Source organism: Podarcis muralis, chromosome 10 (genome assembly GCF_964188315.1).
Source record: "Podarcis muralis chromosome 10, rPodMur119.hap1.1, whole genome shotgun sequence".
Classification (NCBI taxonomy): domain Eukaryota; kingdom Metazoa; phylum Chordata; class Lepidosauria; order Squamata; family Lacertidae; genus Podarcis; species Podarcis muralis.
In genome coordinates, this window is record NC_135664.1 from 45,989,081 (window position 1) to 46,001,971 (window position 12,891).

General features: G+C 46.9%; 1 protein-coding gene across 2 annotated transcripts; it reads left to right on the top strand.

Annotated features, from left to right (window-relative positions):
- Positions 1-937: 937 nt before the first annotated feature.
- CHADL (chondroadherin like) lies at positions 938-12,800 on the top strand. 2 transcript variants are annotated; one of them, XM_028746533.2, is made up of 5 exons: positions 938-1,006; positions 1,855-2,023; positions 3,835-5,505; positions 6,710-6,876; positions 9,601-12,800. In XM_028746533.2, the coding sequence occupies exons 2-5, from the start codon at positions 1,868-1,870 to the stop codon at positions 9,890-9,892; spliced, it is 2,286 nt and encodes a 761-aa protein (XP_028602366.2). In that variant the 5' UTR covers positions 938-1,006; positions 1,855-1,867; the 3' UTR covers positions 9,893-12,800. The 2 variants fall into 2 exon arrangements, with proteins under 2 accessions (XP_028602366.2, XP_028602364.2); XM_028746531.2 differs by lacking the exon at positions 938-1,006 and adding an exon at positions 1,015-1,248.
- Positions 12,801-12,891: the final 91 nt, after the last annotated feature.

The following is a 12,891-nucleotide window of genomic DNA, read 5'->3' on the forward strand; positions in this document are numbered from 1 at the left end:
AGTTGCCATCAGCCCCAGCCAGCAAGGCTAGTGGTGAGGGATGATGGGAGTTAGATACCAAGGACATCTGAATCATACTGTGCTCCTCTGACAGGGATGGCTGTGGAATCAGCCAAGTTTGGAACTGTCCATAAAAAATGCCGCACTTAAAGCAGTACCATACACCTTTGTAAACTCCACTTTCATTGTAATTAGTCGCTTAAAGTACAGTAGCTTCTTTGTCTTAAAAAAATATGCAGTTCATAACACTTCCAGGTTACAGTTGTGCTCATCACTGGTATTAAACATTCTGTTTATTTTATGTGTGAAGAATTTATTGTAATTGACAGTTTACTGAGCGGAAGTAAGGAGAAATATTTTATATTTCCACTTAGCAAGAGTATCCCTTAGGAAATCTACTTTTTTGTGTTATTACTTGTAATGGGTGAGGTGTGGAAAGAAAGAATGAATAAATGAAGTGGTGTATGTATGTAAAGACTCTTGTATTCTACAGAGAAAGGGGTCTTCAGGGAGGAGTGAAATATTAACCTTGGCAATAGAGGAAAATTGACAGGCACAGAAAATAACCAAGACACGCAGATTTGAGGGAACAGGCAAAGAAAAATGAAAATTCACAAAGAAGGTCGCGCAAAAAGAAGGCGAATGAAGGGAAAGCAAAGAAATGAACCTCTTGGCGTCAAGTGATGGTTTCATTTTGTTACATTATGTAAAATAACCTGCACATCAGTTGAGGTGGGGTGGGCAGAAGAGAGGGCTATATACAGTATAAATCAATTTTAATGCCCTGTAAATTAAAAATTACTGATTTTTGCTTTGGGCTTTTGTGCCCAGTTTATGTATGTTTCAAAATCTTCAGGGATTTCTTCCTCCATTTTAATTTTGTCTAAACTGTGTTGATTTGTGATTCCAATTGCACACACCCCTCCTCCTCCATTTCCTTCTCTCTCTTGGTCTCTCTCCAAAGCCCCTGCTGTTCTCTTTACTTTGGCTGAGGGGCCTCCCTAAGGTAGGTCAGATTCACTTCTAACAACGGGAGCCTTAACATTTGTCTTTTAAAAACAGCCATTAAAAAATACACAAAGTGAAGAGCAGTGAAGGAAAAGCAGGAAGCAGCAGTATTAAAGAGCTAACTTGATTAAAGTTGTATTCTCAACATCAGATTGCTTTAATTGGTCTTAATTCACAAGAACTGTGATTTGCTTCCAGTCCAGGACCAACATTGCAAATGAGGAAGAATGAAGGTTTCTGGTATGGAAAGTGCCTGTCTTGGATATATTAAGGTTTGGGTTGGGGGGGGGGAGGCAGTGTATCTTAAGATCACTTGCTCAGTTTATATCCCTTTTTATTACATCACAGGGACAATATTGAGGTCATCCGTGTAGAGCATTTTTCAAAAAAATACAGTGGTACCTCTGGTTAAGAACTTAATTCGTTCTGGAGGTCAATTCTTAACCTGAAACTGTTCTTAACCCGAGGTACCACATTAGCTAATGGGGCCTCCCACTGCCGCCGCACGATTTCTGTTCTCATCCTGAAGCAAAGTTCTTAACCTGAGGTACTACTTCCGGGTTAGCGGAGTCTGTAACCTGAAGCGTCTGTAACCCGAGGTACCACTGTAAGTGGTTTTGTGCATTCAGCATGCACACCCAGTGCACAAGTCCATTTGTTTAACTGTTACTAAAGAAGTACGGTGGGAACACATGCTGAGGATTTGCCTTGTGTTTTCTAACACCTTATTCAAACCATTTACCCATCCAGCCTCCCACCACTCCTCTGCCTCCAGCCAGTCCACGACAGCAGCAAAAAGTTTAATATTGCCTTACGACTTGGCTTTCTTGCATATTCCCTACTCAGCCGCTTCCCCAAGATGTGGACCTCTGTGCGCCTTCTCCTGTTGTCAACCCTACTCACCGGAAAGACGGTTGCTGAACGCTGCCCACAAATCTGCCTCTGCGACGGCATCAAGCATCAAGTCATGTGCTTGAACAAGAACCTCACCAAGGTGCCCATTAACATCCCTCAGGTCAGTTTGTGGGAAGCAGTGAGGGATATGCAACACAAGGTTTGCACAAGTGCACTTCTATGAAGCATCCATAGGGCCCTTTCCTCTGACATCCTACTGGCAAAGTTCAAACTGGAAAGAGTTTTGGGGGGAAATTGCCTTGTAAAGTGCTGGATGCTCCTTTATTATTCAGCCAAGGCTGGAATGCTACCTATCAGAGATGTTTAATGGGTTTCCTGCATTAGCAGTGGGTTGGAGTTTGGATTTGGATTTGATATCCTGCTTTATCACTACCCGAAGGAGTCTCAAAGCGGCTAACATTCTCCTTTCCCTTCCTCCCCCACAACAAACACTCTGTGAGGTGAGTGGGGCTGTGAGACTTCAGAGAAGTGTGACTAGCTGAAGGTCACCCAGCAGCTGCATGTGGAGGAGCGGAGACGCGAACCCGGTTCCCCAGATTACGAGTCTACGGCTCTTAACCACTACACCACACTGGGTTGGAGTTGATGAGCCTTGCCATTCCCTTCCAACTCTATGAGTCTATGAAACAGCTCCAGTTTCTTTAAAAGTTCTAGTGAAGCCATCTAAGGTCTCTCTGACCCAGAGACTTTTTTTTAAAGAACAGCTGCTGCCTCTAACAGATTTCTAATATTAATACTATGTCAGTTCATCCATTTACATCATATCTAATGATTTTATCAGACATTCCCTAATCAATCATATACCTCGAGCCTTGCACTACTGGAAAGAACAATCTCAGCAATTACAAACAAATAATAATACACATACATTTTATACCTACACTATTAAGACAGTGAGATGATTAATTATGATAGCATTAGCACCTAAGATTGGCCCTAGCTACATCCAAAACCTGTATACCTCACCCATGCACCATATTACAATTCCACCCCAAATGGATAAAATAGGCATTGCCCCCCTTGCACACATCCTGCAGTTGGACTGAGGTTTTAGCTAAAATAATATGCCACTTAAACACAGTCTTATATTGGACTTCCCCATAAAGTGGAAGGGCCACAGCTCAGTAGTAGTGCATCTGCCTTCCATGTTAAAAGTCCCAGGTTCAATAACCAGATAAAGCTGGGAGAGACTCCCTGCCTGAAACCCCAGAGAGCATCTGCCAGTCAGTGTAAGCAATACTGAGCTAGATGGACCATTGGCCTGACTCAGCATAAGGCAGCTTCTTATGCTCCTAAATCATAACAAGCCAAAGAAGTCATCATATAGTTATGACAGACCAAGCACTTTCAGAAATCCAAGAACCCAAGTCTCTGTTCCAAGGTATTTTATAATAGTCAAAATCATATCACAGATTATACAACTGATAAAGTACCCCCTTTATTAAAGTGTATTCTATAACCACCTTCTCAAACAAGTTGTTTGATGTGGCCTGAAAATATTACCCACTCCTTTTTGTACAAACTGCTTTATTTGAAGCTACTGATACCCTGTGGCTACCCAGACCTGAGACTCCCAAAACTCTGGTCTCAAGTAGACAAATTCCCACTTGGTATCAGGTCCATGCAACTATACATTTATGCTTTTCGCATCTGAAAAGGTCTCTCAATCTTTTCTGGGATTGAATTTGAAGTCTGTTGTTGTGGATTCAAAAGGTGAGACCTATGGGGAAAAGTCATTTTCTATATCTACTCCATGTATGGAATAGTTAATAATATGCTAATTCTCTATTATAACAAAGACACCAGGGAGTGAGGAGTTGACTTTTCATCCAGAGACAACATTATTCCAAAAGACCATGAGCAAGACAATTAGTTGAGGATAAAGCTAATGTTTATCTGTGTAATCAACAGGTCACTCAAAGACTTGACCTCCGGGGTAATGAAATCAAAGTCATCTCTGCAGGAACTTTCTTGCCTATTCCATACCTCACCCACCTGAAACTTCAGAGATGCAAGGTGGAAAGCATTGAGGAAGGGGCTTTCAGGGGATTAGGACGGCTTGTCTACCTCAATTTAGCTTCCAACAATATAGCATTCATCTATCAAGAGTCTCTAGATGGCCTCTCCTCCCTCCGGCAGCTTATCCTAGAAAATAATAGCATTGAGGAAATAAAGCCAGGGGCTTTTAGTCAACTGGGCTTCCTCACCTTTCTTAACCTGGCCAGAAACTCCTTGGTTTACCTACCAGATATGGTCTTCCAGGGACTTCAGTTGATCAAGTGGATTAATTTGTCCCACAACTCACTCAATGTGCTTGCCAACGAGGCCTTTGGTGGATTATCGACCCTTAGGAGGCTAAGCCTAGATCACAATGAACTTCAGTTCCTTCCTAACGAGGCGCTCTCTAGATTGTCTGGCACAGCCCAGCTAGACCTCGGACATAATCCCATCACTTATATTGGTGAGGAGGCCATTGAGATGGCATCCCTGAAACAGCTCTTCTTGGACAACATGGCCCTTCAGGAAGTCTCACACAGAGCTTTTGTCAAGAGCCCCCTGCTGCACACTCTTGACCTGCATGACAACCAGCTGTCCGTGTTGCAGCCACAGACGGAGATGGCCCACCTCAAAAAAATTGACCTAACAGGGAACCCTGTCCTTTGCACTTGTGAAATGCGCCCCTTCAAGGAGTGGGCTGCGAAAGCAAGAATACACGCCGATGTGGTATGTGCTGGTCCTGCTGCCGTCAGGGGAGAGCACCTGGAATCCCTGAGGGCAACAGATATGAAGTGCAGAAGTCACGCATTGGGTGAGGAGCTGCTGCCTAGCCTGGCCACAGTCACCAGGGAACCAGAGAAGGATGCTGTAAGGTGTCCACAAGGATGTACTTGTTCACCAGATTCCCAGCATGCAAACTGTGTCAGGAGAAACCTCCAGAGTATTCCCAAAGGCTTTCCAAGCAACACCCAACTTCTGGACTTGCGCCATAATGAGTTCCACTCGGTACCTCAAGACTCCTTCCCTGGCTTGAGAAACCTGACCTCACTCCATCTGCAGAACTGCAAGATTGCAAGGCTGCAGCCTGGTGCTTTCCAGGACTTGAAAAACCTCGTCTACCTTTACCTGTCTAACAACAACATAGATTCTGTAGATGCTGATGTTTTCAAAGGGCCTGCCCAGCTTGCATATCTCTACCTGGACCACAATGGATTCAACCAAATATCCAAAAGCTCCTTCACCCTCTTGCCGAATCTCTTTGCCCTCCACTTGCAACACAACTCCATCGGTCAGCTGACCGATAATGATCTGGCTGGGCTGGAGAAGCTACGCTGGTTATACTTAACAGGGAACCGCATCACTCACATGTCTCCCAAGGCTCTGGGACATGCCAAGCTGCTGGAGAAGCTGCATCTAGACGAGAATCATTTGCAGGAAGTGCCCACCAAGTCTCTCAGAGGGCTGCCCACGCTTAGTGAACTGAAGTTGTCCAAGAATCCCATAAAGTACATTGGGGATGGCGCCTTCCTGCCAGTGGCAAGATCTCTGCAGCACCTGTATTTGGATGATATGGGGCTAGAACAGGTAAGCAGAGGTAGGGAGGTTGGAAATTAAGACCTGCCTTCTCTTGCCATCATATTCCCAAGAACATCCCTTTGCAAATGTTTCTTTGCTTAATTCTATTAAATACCAAGTTCTCAGGTGTCATAAGAAGAATTTGGGAAATTGTACAAATGTGTTAGGAGGCCCTATCCAAGCTGTAGGCCCTATCTTGCCACCTTCCCCAAATACAAGCTTCACCTGAAGGGGATAAACTTAATCAAGTCAGACTTGCATTGGTTCATCTAGCTCAGTAACCAATTGACAGCAGCTCTCAAGGGTTTCAGGGGTTTTCCCCAGCCCCACTTGGCAATGCCAGGCATTAAGTGCAGGGCTTTCTGCATGCAAGGAAGGTGCCTGCCTCTGAGCTAATGACCACGAAATCTGCTCTTAGGCCTTTAAGAGAGATATGAAATGCATTTTCTAGCAGGTGTGGCTTTTCCACACATTGCAGTGGCGACAGGAGAGGCTATCTCTACTCAAACTCTCTCTGCTGCACAGCTGTTCCATTTCATCTCATGGCTCTTGCAGGCCGAGGGAATGGCCATTGCCCAGTTATCAGGACACAGGCTTCTTATGCAAAAAGGTCCCAGGTTCATTCCTTGACATCTCCCGCTATGACTGGGAAAGATGCCTGCCTGAATAAAACCCCAGAGCGCAGCTAAATGAACCAGGGGTCTGACTCAGTATGTCAGCTTTCTAAACAGCTTTCATCCAAACTACCTGCAAAATGTATAAATATGATCCCGGGGGTTATTGCTGTTTTTCTTTTGATTAAAAGCCACCATCAACTGGATACTTTTCAAAGGGGCTGGGAGAACGTACAAAGCAGAAACCACGGCAGATGAGCAAATTTAAAAGTTATAACTATTATTTCCTTTATTCAAGCACCCTTATAGCTATAAGTTGAAGATGCTCAGATCTGGTAGAGCAATTCCATTTCCCCATCCGAGTTTTTTTCCTTAAAGTAATATGGAACAACCATAATTTGATCAGTCTGGGGTGGGATGTGGAAGCCAAAGTGCCTGGATAAGTAGAAGAGCACATTCCAAAGGGTTATGATGGGACACACCAAGTGGGTCAATGTCACCAGAAGTTTCAGATAACTGGCCTAGATCAGGATGCTAGCGTAGAATTTACTGCTGATGTCATTAAGCGTCTGACAGCCAAACTCGTTCTGTGTTTGCAGATTTCCTCTGGTGCCTTCACTGGCTTGGGCCCACAGATAAGAAGTCTGTATCTTGAGAAGAACAAAGTGCGCAGTTTGCCGAACTTGCACAGCTTTACAGCGCTGGAGGTCATCAGCCTGAGTGATGTTCCTTTCTCTTGTGACTGCCAACTTCTCCCGCTACGCAAGTGAGCTGCTAGTTCCCACTACTGCACAAGGGCTTGTAGAGCAGCAGTGGGCAGAACGTTTGTCTCTCTTTCTTATTTGGCAGGGCTTCAAACGCATCCTATTAACATGCTCAGACTAGCACTCTTGCCAGCCATCTCAGCAAAGTGATTATGGGCACTGTTCTAGTTTCTGTTGCCTAGTCACAAAATTGTACAGTAATTCAACATGTTCCTCTTTATTGCCAATAAACCAAATAAGGGATGGGGTTGGCCCAAGAGCAGCAAATACGAAGCAACTCTTTCATTATACCAATTCACTTCAAATGCTATTGCATCTGCTTTCAAGCCAATATGCTTTAAGCTGACTCAAATGCTGCAGTGTATCTAGACTAAAGCTAGGTAGGAGATAGGCAACCCAACACAATCAGAAAACGTGGTTCATTCGTTCATGCGTCAAGCTGATTAGCTGAGCTCCATAGTTGCCTAGGCTGACTTAGATTTTTTTAAAATTAATTTTTAAATTAATTCATTAAATGAAATCATCAAGTCTCCATACCTTCCTTTCTCCTCCTCTGTGTTTCACAATAACTGAAGGTCCTCTTGTATCAAGAAGCAAGCTCTCAGAAATGTAGGAAAGTGTGTGACTGTGAAGATACAAAGGCTTAGCACTTAGGCTGATTATATCAGTGTTTCCCAACCTTTTTTGGGCAAAGGCACACTTGTTTGATGAAAAAAATCTCGAGGCACACCACCATTACAGCCCCGTGACGTCAGCGCGCAGCGTCACGCCGGGAGGGACGCACGAAAGTGTAACTTTCCATTTTTCCCCCTCCCCCTTGCCGGGGAACCTCCAAGCTTTGGGGGTGGGGGGGGAGGAGGCAGCAAAGCGAGGGACTGAGGGACTCCTCCAACGACAAGGGTTGGGGAAGAAGAGAAAGGGCTATTCCGCTCCAGTCACGGGAGGGGAATATGTACTGGCCCAACTGGTGTGCGGTCTTCGGAAAGCGGGGTGCGGGAAGGAAGCCTAGGCTCGGGGTCCACCGACCTCGGCGGAGAAAGGCAACAACCGGAGCTGATGACGAGCCGGCGCGTGCGTGCAGCGGCTGGCCTCGAGCTCGGGAAGCTGCGCGCGGCGATGTTGACGCGGGGCGCGCGAGAGCTTGGGGGCGGGGCGGGAGAGAGAGAGAAAGAGTTGGCAGCACCAGGCGCTGTTACTTATTGCGCTGCGGACGCTGCCAGCAACTGCGGTGGTTGTGCGGCGGCCGCCGCCGCAGAACGTCCTCATCAGTCAGCTGAGCTGCCTGGCGGCGTAGGGAGCCGAGGGGCGGGGCTTCCTTTCTGAAGGAGCTGAGGGTGGGGGTCCTCCGGCGCCTTCGGCGAAACGGTGCCGGCCCAGAGCGCTTCTAGGAGGCTGCCTTTGTGCGCGACGTAAAGCCCTCTTTCCCTCCCTCCAGCCCCGTGTCACATGTGGAATAAATAAAAACTGTGGCTGCATTGTAGCTACATCCCGGCCTCGGATCCCCGCGGGATTTGCCTAATCCTTTGGAAGCCCCCTCCCCTCCCTGGCCCCCCATTGTTCTGTCGGGGGTCCCGCGCCCCCCTCTCGCCTGTCCCCCGGGCTTTGTTCTCGATTTGGAGAGGCGGCGAGGCTCAGCTCCGGCTCCGGGAGAGGGAGGCTGCCTTCCAGCCCACCGTGCGCCCCGGGAGCCTGGACGGCGGGGACGGGAAGGAAGGCGCTTTGGGGGGCGTGGGGCGCCGTCCCGCCGCCGCCTCTCCCAGCAGCCCAGCAGGTAGGGGAGGGCGCGGAGGGGCGCCCGGCGCGGAGCTGGGAGCCTCCGCGAGGCCCCGGCGCGGAGCTGGGAGCCTCCGCGAGGCCCCGGCTCGACGGGGCAGGATAAAAAGGCAGCGCCGGCTCGCAGCGCCTCCCCGAGCGCCCTTTGCACTCCGACCGGCGGAAGCGGAGGCTACGCGGCTGCGGCCGCCCAGCCTGGCCGGGGATGGCGGGGCGCCAGGTACCGGCAGCCCTCGAGGGGAGGCGCCAGCGGCGTCCAGGGACCGCGGCCGCCCGGCCTGGGAGGCGGTGCGCCAGATGTTGCCGCTGCTGGAGAGCCTCCGAGCCCCGGGAGGCTGCGCGCGGCGGCGTCCAGGCGCGCTGGGGGATGCGGGAGCCGAGGGGGCGCCCGCGGGGGAAGGGAAGGGGAACCCCCCTCCTCTGCAGCGGGGCCCGAGGGCCTTGATCCAGATGGGTCGTGGCGCTCCAGCGTCTCCTCCGGTGGAGAGTGGGCGACCTCCGGTTGGGGGGCAGCAGGGGTGCCAAATGGATTAAAATATTGAGGGGCGCCCAGGTAAGCCCCACTCCAGGATAGATGGATTTCTATCCTCCGGGGGTCCTCCGGCGCCTTCGGCGAAACGGCGCCGGCCCAGAGCGCTTCTAGGAGGCTGCCTTTGTGCGCGACGTAAAGCCCTCTTTCCCTCCCTCCAGCCCCGTGTCACATGTGGAAAAGGGGGCTGGATCCAGTGACGCAACTCGGAAAACTGTTAGGGAAGCCAGAGCAGGAAAGTGAGTGGGAGGCGGCATCGCCGCTTTAACCCACGTTTCCTTTTTGAAAGAGAAACCAGTGTTTCCCAACCTTTTTTGGACTCGCTCGCGGCACACCAGGCAACATCTCGCGGCACACTAGTGTGCCGCGGAACACCGGTTGGGAAACACTGGATTATATTGCCTCACTTCTTCCTCCTTTTCAGGTGGCTTGACAAGCTGAATCTTAGAGTGGGAGCCACCTGTGGCTCCCCAGCAGAGGTACGTGGCCAGAAGGTGAAGCTCGTCACTATCTTCCAAAGCTGCCCAGGCTGGAATACAAAGAAGACAAAACGAACCAGTTCAACTAAAGCCAAAGCCAAGGCTGGAAGGAGCTCCAGTAAGAAGAGGCAGCAGCAGGCTGGGAATATACGAGTCAAGAAAAGCAGGAAAAGCAGAAGCAGGAAAAGCAAGTGGCTGAAAATACGCTTCTCCACTAATAGGGGGAGAAAGGCTTGAGAGGGGGCACATTTTTATGGCCTGTAAATCCCTCCATACTACAAAAGGTGCATTTTCAAAGGAGTACTTGATAATTATACCAAAAGTCAATCTTAGATGTTAAAGAGGCAGGCAAGTAGAGCGCTATGCTATAGCTGTCTGTCTGTACAATCGTGCACTAAGCACGGTTGAAATCTCCAAGATGCTTGTATTGTATAGGCAAATGTGCACACTTAAATATTCTATAGTTTATTCTGCTAGTCTGGAAGTAGTGGCAGGTACCGAGTACTCCTCTTGTCACCATGATTTAGCCAGACATGTCCAGCACACTTTCCAGGCTGTCTGTATTTAACAAGGGTTTAAAAAGTATTAAGAGCTTGCCATACATACATACATAATGTAAAGCTTTCTCAAGGTTGCTGAATTTTTCGCCCACATCTGAACTGTGTGCTGTTTCTGCATCTTTGCTAAATTGTATAAGAACCCCCAGTCTCAAGTAGGAGCATTTTGTTGAAGTAGAAACAGCAGTTTCTGTTAGAGGAGATAGTTAGAAAGTTGACTTTGTGAAGTATATTAGTTATTAAAGTCAATGCTCTTGTGATGCTTTTTCTAAGCATTGGAATATTTGGGCTAAGCTACAATTTGGCTAAGTCTTTGTCTTCTGCTGCTCATTGTATTCAGTTTGCCAAATTTACGCATTGATGTTCTACTATGCCAATAGCTTTTGGCACTATTTACAGAATTTTGCAATTCAGAGTTGAGGAATTTGTTGTGAATTCTAGCATAGCTTACCACAGAAGAGCAATAATTGGGTAGTGCTAGGAGCTCGCCATCTGTAAGCAACCAATGCTCTTCCCAAGGTTAAACTGCCTCTTATCTCTGGTGTGTTCTCTGGAGGCGGCAAACATTCTACAAGAGACAAAATACGGGGGATTTGACGCAATAGCAAAAGAATGTGCATTGAAAGAACCATGGGATAAGATGGTTCCAAAGAACCAAGATGTCTCCAAACAAAAATGAAATCAAGCGTTTCACAGCAGGAAACAAAAGCAGCCGTGGGGGCAAGTTGCAGCACAGCAGATTTATAGCCTTTTTCAAAAGCAAGTTCCTTTGCTTGCAAAATGACTTCTTTCTAAGCGTCGCTGCTAAAGTTAGCAGCTGAAAGCCGCATATCAGGAAGCACCTTTTCACTGTAAGAAGCATCAGACAATGGAACAAGTTGCCCAGGGAAGTAGTGAGATTTCCTCCTAGGAGCTTTTCAAAACTCCAGGATGATGGAAAAACACGCTTAAGTAATGGGCATGATTTAAATCCCAGGAAGCTGCCATTGCAGGGGGCTGGCCAGTATTTATTCCAACCATTATTTCACAAGCTTAGCAGAATGAAAAGCGTTACTATTAATGTTTTCTCAAATGGCAACCCCTTCTGGAGATATACCATGGCCCATCTGCTCTCATGGTGAGAATTTTAAGACTGGTCCATAGTGGCAATGTGGGTGCTCCTGTGAATGTAAATCAGGTAGTTGTTGCTTCACTTCTCAGAATAGATTCTCATAGGCTTAGGCCACTTTTAACCACACCAGGGACCATTGCTGGACTATGGCTGTCATCTGTATGGTCAGGGATGCTGGCAGCTACAGCAACAAAACAAGGAAGGAATTCATATTCTTAGAAGGAAGTGCATTGTCAGTGCAATGTAAGAGACAAATCTTAAATGTCACTCTAGTAAAGAATAACAGGAGGTACCACAGCTTAATGACATTGAAATCGAAACAAAAACTCCCCCACAGCTTCAGGGATGTTTCCTACATGTAACTAAATGCACAAAGAATTATTTGTATGTGAAATATAATTAGAAGCAAGCTCTTTTTATATGGCTATGTAAGTATCACAAACAATAAAGCTAAAATATAAACACTTCAGTTACAGCTCTAGCGTGTTAGATTTACTTTTATTCTTTTTTACATTTATAAAAATGAGATTTACTTTCATTCCTGATGTTAAAAAGCACAGACTTACTTTCTGCAAGGAGCAAGTTGGTAGAAGATGGGTAGAGTCTGTACAAAAACATACGGTTAGATCAGGACTCTTCCCGTACAGTCTACACATTTATTGTTGAGGAAGGAAATGAAAAACCACCTCACCAGAAGCTTGGGAATGAGGAGGCCGACAGGGATGGTCCACACTTCTGGACTATTTCAAGTCCCCACCCAACAGCTTCTTTCATTTCAGGCCAAAGTGGGAGAAACACGCTGACTTTGGGGCCCATCAAAATGCCCAGTCAGAAGAGTGACAAGGATGCTTGATAAAGATGGTTTACATTAGGGCAATGCAGAAGTTAGATCAGAATCCACAGACAGATCTCTGGCTGATTTGCAGAAGACTGACATAGAATTCTGACTCCCAATTGTTTAACAATGGCAACAACAAAATGATTTTTTCTACCTAAATTAAGCTTCTGTAAAGAGCTCAGCCCAGTTCTGGTCACATTCCTAGTCTCAAAATGTGCTCAAAGGGACCTTATTCTTTAATTCTTCCTATCTGTCATTTGCACCTGGCTATGGTTGTTACGTCTTTTGAGTTTGCTAGAAAGAAAAAGGCTCAGCAGAACCAACATGGTTCTACCCGCCCTGCTTTAGAAACACAACATGCCATAATAGCACATTCCAATCCCTTTAGATTCCAGCTGTCACACTTTAGGTAGTTTGGGAATAAATGCAAATAGCAGAGGGGAAGGAGGGAAGAAACACAATTTGGGGGCAATGGCAGCAGAGAAAGAGGAGTTGAGTCAGAAGAGGAAAACTAAGTGTCATTCCATGCATTATGTTCCTAGCACACGTCTATAGTGCATATGTTTAAAGAGATTTGTGTGTTCTGGTTTGGAAACACTTTCTCTAATATTTAGTATTATAAAAGTGAAAAGGATCATACTTTTGGTGTCGTGGTTATGACCTGTCTGAGAAGACAAAAGGCAAAACAATCCCCCCTGCAGACAGATGTACTTTAGAACCAACAAACAAT

Excerpts from the sequence above, each read along its gene's own strand:
- CHADL (XM_028746531.2), top strand. The coding sequence starts at position 1,226 with ATGAGGAAGAATGAAGGTTTCTG. Across the intron at positions 1,249-1,854 it reads AGGAAGAATGAAGGTTTCTG|CCGCTTCCCCAAGATGTGGA; the intron begins GTATGGAAAGTG and ends TTCCCTACTCAG. Across the intron at positions 5,506-6,709 it reads ATGATATGGGGCTAGAACAG|ATTTCCTCTGGTGCCTTCAC; the intron begins GTAAGCAGAGGT and ends CTGTGTTTGCAG.